Source organism: Mauremys reevesii, linkage group 8 (genome assembly GCF_016161935.1).
Source record: "Mauremys reevesii isolate NIE-2019 linkage group 8, ASM1616193v1, whole genome shotgun sequence".
NCBI classification, from domain to species: domain Eukaryota; kingdom Metazoa; phylum Chordata; order Testudines; family Geoemydidae; genus Mauremys; species Mauremys reevesii.
Window position 1 is genome coordinate 34,279,723 of NC_052630.1, and position 5,839 is coordinate 34,285,561.

The 5,839-nt window shown below is 49.7% G+C and overlaps 1 protein-coding gene across 1 annotated transcript; it reads right to left on the reverse strand.

Moving 5' to 3' along the window:
* Positions 1 to 2: 2 nt before the first annotated feature.
* PROB1 (proline rich basic protein 1) lies at positions 3 to 4,644 on the reverse strand. The gene has a single exon (XM_039486068.1). The coding sequence runs from the start codon at positions 4,614 to 4,616 to the stop codon at positions 66 to 68; it is 4,551 nt and encodes a 1,516-aa protein (XP_039342002.1). The 5' UTR covers positions 4,617 to 4,644; the 3' UTR covers positions 3 to 65.
* Between the last annotated feature and the right edge of the window lie 1,195 nt (positions 4,645 to 5,839).

The following is a 5,839-nucleotide window of genomic DNA, read 5'->3' on the forward strand; positions in this document are numbered from 1 at the left end:
TACATTCACTGAGGGAAACCCACTTTTAACCCTCCGTGTGCTGCATGTTCATTTGGGTGAGGGTCTTACATCCGGAACAAGGGCCCTTTCTCTGGCATGGAAGGACTGGAACTTGTAGCTGGGGAGAATAAAGGCTGATTAGGGCTAGGACTTGAATTCATCCCAGTAGGAATATAATATAAACTCTCCATGTAGTTGCAGTCGGTGGCTTGAGTAGCTGATGGAGCTTCACCTTTTGGACCAGGGCTGAAGGTTTCAGTTACATTTGTATTTTCTTGACCGGGCTGTTGATTTGGCAGATTGGGGTGGACGGATGGCATAGCCACAGGAGGAGGAGGAAACCCTGGGAATCCTGGATATGGTACGTAGGGGGGTCCATAAACCCCTGGATTCATGACCAATGGGTTGAAAGGAGATGGGTAAAGCCTACTATGTGATGCCAAGGGGACTGGGGGTATCAATACTTCAAGGTACTGGCCTGTCTCTGGGTCATAGAGCATTTTCAGCTGCGGTTGTCTGGGAGGTTCCATGTAGTAGCACTTCCCGCTGTCTGGATCAATGAGCATTTTCCTGTGAGCCTGGGGCTGGGGAGCAAAAGACCTGGTGGGGCTAGGGGCACTTCTACTGCCTGGTGAAACACCGTTGTTCCTCCTCAAGAAATTGGGTGAGTCGTTGACTCTGTGATGGGGCTGGACATGGCTTGGCTGGTCATTCATGGAGTGGTCTGCGGCTGCCTTGCCCTCAGGCGCTTTCAACTGTGGAGACTCATTGCTTGTTGTGCTCACGGGTGTTTCCCTGCCTGGCTGGAAGAACACATTGGAACTGACCAAAGTGTGGTCTGGATGGGAGGGCACCAAGGGCTTAGGAGCTGCTTCGGGTTTCTGGGCTTTCACGGGAATCGTTAAATAGTTGGCATTCTCAGCATGGGTGGCTGTGAAATATTGCTCGTTTCCAGCCTGCTGTCTGTTCAAGTGATCCCAACTCTCCCTCTGATCTTGGAGCTTTCCAGCTGGGGGTGATGGTGCAGTAGAAGGAACTCCTGGTAGTCTGGTTTCTTCACTGTATTCCTTTGATCTCAAGGAGGCATCGGAATTGGCACACTCTGGAGACATGAGGGTTGCTGGCACAAACACCTGGCTATCCAATGGCCTGGGGGCATCAAACATTTTATTCTGGACCTTCTGCTGATATGAACTGTTAACAGACTGATTGTTTGCTGGTGTGTTTGTGTGGGATGTTTGGGTACTTGTCACTGTTGGCTTTATGGGTTGTAGATGTCTGTAGCCTTCCTTGGTCTGTTCAGAGACATTGTTTTCTTCTTTTGGATTGACAGAAAAGTCTTGACTGTCATGAGGTGTCAATGAGATGATCTCAGTGGATAAATGCTTCTGAAATGGCCACTCAGGCTCCTTCTGGGCCTGAGCCTCCTGAAAATGACCTGGCCTGGAGGTGTTGCGATTGATGTCAGTGTGGTTCTTGGTGTCCTTAGGAGAGGCTGAAGATGGAAACAGAACAGCTTTGCTTTTTTCTAGTGAGCTGCAATTAGCTTGTGTCGATGAGTCTTTCGAAGACATTCCATCTGAAGTTGGGTAAGTTGGAGCAGGGAAGTGGTCAGCTTGTGTTCTGTGTGGATGCTTGGAAAGAGAACTGTTGACATTAACATTAAGCTGGGATTCCATCTGAGGTGCTTTCCTCATGGCTTTGGAACATGGTGTTACATTTAGCTCACTCCTCTCGTAACACACTGGTTTATTTTCAGGCTTTAGCTGGGGTTCTTCATTCCTAGCTACAACCTTCTTCTTGGACTGAATTTGAGTGATGTGGATTGGAGATTCACCCACTGCAGTGCATTTGCTTTCGGTAAGACTGACAGGTCCATCCACGTGGGTCTTAGTGGTGGGCTTTAAAGCTGCACTGTGTTGCAGGTCACTCGCTCTCTGATCTGGTATGCAAAGCGCTGACAAATCTAAGTTCAACTGCTGCTCCTGGTTTTTTCCATGTGAATGGGTCTTTGTTTGCACATCATCTTTGCGACACACTGAGGTGCAGTGTATAAACAGAGGGGAGGTTGCAGTGGACTCCTTTGTTGATAGGCTTATGCTATCCCCACTGTTGGTTTCTTGGTCTATATTGAAGCTGTCTGAAGATTTAAAGCTCAAGCTATAGGTGTTCTTAACTAACTTTCTGACGTCCCTGGGCTGATGTATTCGCCCCCTCCTTTTACTCTCTGTCTTCTTGGCCTCCTGAGCGTGCGATGCTTCAGGGGGGCTGCGTTTTCCATCGCTGCGTGATCTGCAGGAAGTGGGCAAAATGAGAGAGGAATACTTGGTGCTCTGCACTGCTGCTGGCCTCTTCTCCTCGGCACCTCCCTCCGGAATCAGCTGCCTGGAGACATTCAGCATCTTCTGCTGCTGTTCGGGTTTGCTCTGTGGGATCAGTTTCATCTCCTGCGTTGTGGATGTGAAGATGTTCCTGGCTGGATCCCTGGGCACCACCAAACTTTTTGGCTTGAAGGGAACCTTCTCCTCTTTCCATGACGTGTGCTTGTTCTTGCTGATCGCTCGCTGCTTCAAACTGGGCCATGGCTTTTGTGCTTTGGAAAACGTTGGGGCGACACCCAAGCCTTTCACCTCAGCCTGCTTGGATTCAAACAGGGCACGAGCTCTCCAGTATTCTTTCCTCTCTCTGGCAACCTGCTTCCTGCCGTCACCTGAATCCCTGTTCACGCCATCTGCCAAGATGGGGAGCGGCTTGGACTGAGTGGCTTCATGAGACTTCAGTCTTTCATTCAGCTCGTTGAACGTCTTTTTCAGCTTGCAGACATTTTCCCTTTGCTGCTCGTTCAGCACTACACCTTTGGTAGGCCGCATGGCATCGGTGCTTTCTTGGCTCATTGACTCAGACCTTTCGCTCATTGAATGACTCTGCAGATCTTCAGCTGAACAGCTGCAGTCGGACTTGGACAGAGAACTCGACTTCCCTTCCGTGAAATCCCCCACGAGGTCCGTACTTATGGAGGATGGTACAGAAGAGGTCGAGCTGCCCTGCATCGATTTCTGCTCCATTCTGATCCTCTGCTCGTATTGCATTTTCTTGGCCAGCACATTTTTCACCAGGCAGGAGGCCATCCTGGTTTTGCTGTACGAGTCGTCTAATGATGCTGTTTTCATAAACTGTTTGTAGTTTATTCTGAATTCACTGCTGATGGTCCTGCCCTTTGGGCAGGGGTCGTTCCTGGGTGCTGCAAAGGGCTGATGGGCAGCGCGGTCCCCTGCTCCAAGGAAACTCATCTCATTCCTGTCTCTCTGCTTGAGCTGGATCTGACGCTTGGGCACGGTCCTCTTTTTGGAGTGGCCCTTTTTGCCGTTGGTGCTTTCCAGCACCACATCAACGCACTCGAATGGGTCCTTCCCGAATGAGTAACTGGGCGGATCTTTTTCTGGGACTTGGCTGGCAGCAGGGAATTGTCTGCTGCCCTTTGCCTGGCTGACCACCTCTGCTTTTCTCAGCTCATTACGCGTTGACCACCTGTTCATTCCATTACTGTCTTCTGACAAGGAATTGGACAAGCTAGACGATGTCCTGTTACTAGAACTGTACATATGTAGGGAACCACCGTGAGGGCACGAGAGGCTCCGGAACGACAGAGCAGTGAGCTTCTGAACTTCATTATCAGCCTCTTCGGAGTCGCTTCCAGCGCTGGAGTTGTCAGCGCAGTACTGGGGGCAGGGGGCCTTGCTAATCCCAGGAGCTCTGCTGCCCTTTGTATTGTGCGCTTTGAGGAACATCTCCCTGGGTTTCGGTGCATTGAATCGTAAAGGCGGATCCAAATATTTAGACCCACTGGCTCCAGGCTGCAGCTCTCTTGTGGCTAGCCCCATCCTGCTGCTGTACCCTGGAGCAGAGCTATTCTTAGCAGGGCCTGTGATTGACATCTGAACCTGTTGCTTCTCCTTGGCACTGAGGTAGCCTCTGTATCTGCAAACTTGATTGCTTGCGGCACACTCCCTGCCTGCCTGGGGGCTAAATGTCCTCTCAGCTGTGGTTGTTAAACTCCCCCCTGAAGCCTGGCTTCTATTTAAAGCTGAATGAACTATGGCTGTAGAGGCAGCGGCACAAATATCACCAGCACCTTTGCTGTTTTTATCAGGCAGCTCCCATGTGGCTTTGTCAAAATCACTTGGCGTCCCACGTAGTTGCTCAACTGTGTCCTCAGAAGTGCCCCTCCAAAAGCCTTTCATGCCAGCCGGGCTCCGTTCAGAAAGGCTCACCGGTGCAGTTTTGTTCGTGCGATGCAGATCACGTTCATCATCTGGGTCGCCATCAGGTGGCTGGGTTAACAGAGTGTCCCCTTCATCTTCCAGAGACTCCACGCAGTCCTTAAAACTCTCAGCCCCCTCTGAGCACAGAGCGGTGTGGTAAGAAGAAACAGAGGAGTCTGACATGTCCTTTAGGGGGTCCCCTTGGGATTGGCTAGGTGTGTGGCTGTTCTTTTCTGAACCAGCTTCTTTGCATTCAGAGTCACTGAAGATCCCCTCCCCACTTAATCCATCAGGCTCAGGGGGCTGCCCTGGCCTAGAGAACTGGACACTATTTCTTTTCACTGCGGGGATCATTTTTTATTCCTTGCAGCACATGCTAGGTTCAGAGGGGTCCATTTGAAATAATGCAACTCAGGCGCCTCTTTATATTTGTTGGAGCTGGTGCTATTTCCCCTGGGACTTGAGAACCTGATCCTCTCCGGGGGCTCATTTTCCATCCCCGCCGTTTGATACGGTCATAATAAAGAGCAAAACCCTGATCACATGCACGTTATAGGTCGCCAGCCTAGGAAAGGAGAAACAAACAGATATCATATGCTAGCAGCACGACCGACAATAGCTGGCCAGAGCCAAGGTATCAGTGATTTATTTTTGTTTTCAAGCAACGCAACTGAATGAAAAGTTCAGCTCGACAGTACGTGTTCAGGAAGCAGTTCCGAAATGCAGCCAGCGATAAACTATGCTCTGAGAAACAGCTGTGAGATGCAGCCCTAGCAAAATACCAGCATGGTTCTCATGCACTGACTGCTCAGCTGCAAGGTGCTGGGGGAGGCAGCACCCTTTCCATAATCTAACAGGTCTCTGCCTAGATGGCTCCTTTACTGTGCGGCGCTTTAGTGGCCGCTCTCCCAAAAACGGCCAGGATGCTGAGAACAATGCTAAACATCCATGAATAAATCAGAGATAAAGATCATAGTATCATAGAAATGCAGGTCTTGAAGGGACTTTGAGAGGTTGTCTAGTCCAGCCCCCCGCACTGAGGCAGGACCAAGTAAAGTTAGACCATCCCTGACAGGTGTTTGTCCAACTTGTTCTGAAAAACCTCCAGTGATGGGGATTCACAACCTCCCTTGGAAGCCTATTCCAGAGCTCAGCCAGCCTTCTGGTTAGTTTTTCCTAATATCTAACCTAAATCTCCCCTGCTGCAGATCAAGCCCATTACTTCTTGTCCTAGCGTCAGTGGACATGGAGAACCATTGATCCCCGTCTTCTTTATAACAGCCTGTAGCATATTTGAAGACTGTTATCCGGTTCCCCCATCAGTCTTCTTTTCTCAAGACTGAACATGCCCAGGCTTTTTGTGTTATAAACAAGCGTTCACAAAAAAGTTCCCTTTATTATGAGTATTAGATATTCAGGTCCAAGGCAGTTGGATGCCCGATTCCCATTAAAATTAACAGGAACCAGGCATCTCTCAACCCCCCTAGACTGTTCTGTAAGTCTTAGCCTCCGAATTCATTCTGTAACAACACAAGCCCTTTAAAGCTGGATAATTTCCAGCTGTACTTTTCAAGTAA

Bases quoted from the DNA above. Each gene is read 5' to 3' on its own strand.
- PROB1 (XM_039486068.1), bottom strand. From the start codon at position 4,616: ATGATCCCCGCAGTGAAAAGAAATAGTGTCCAGTTCTCTAGGCCAGGG.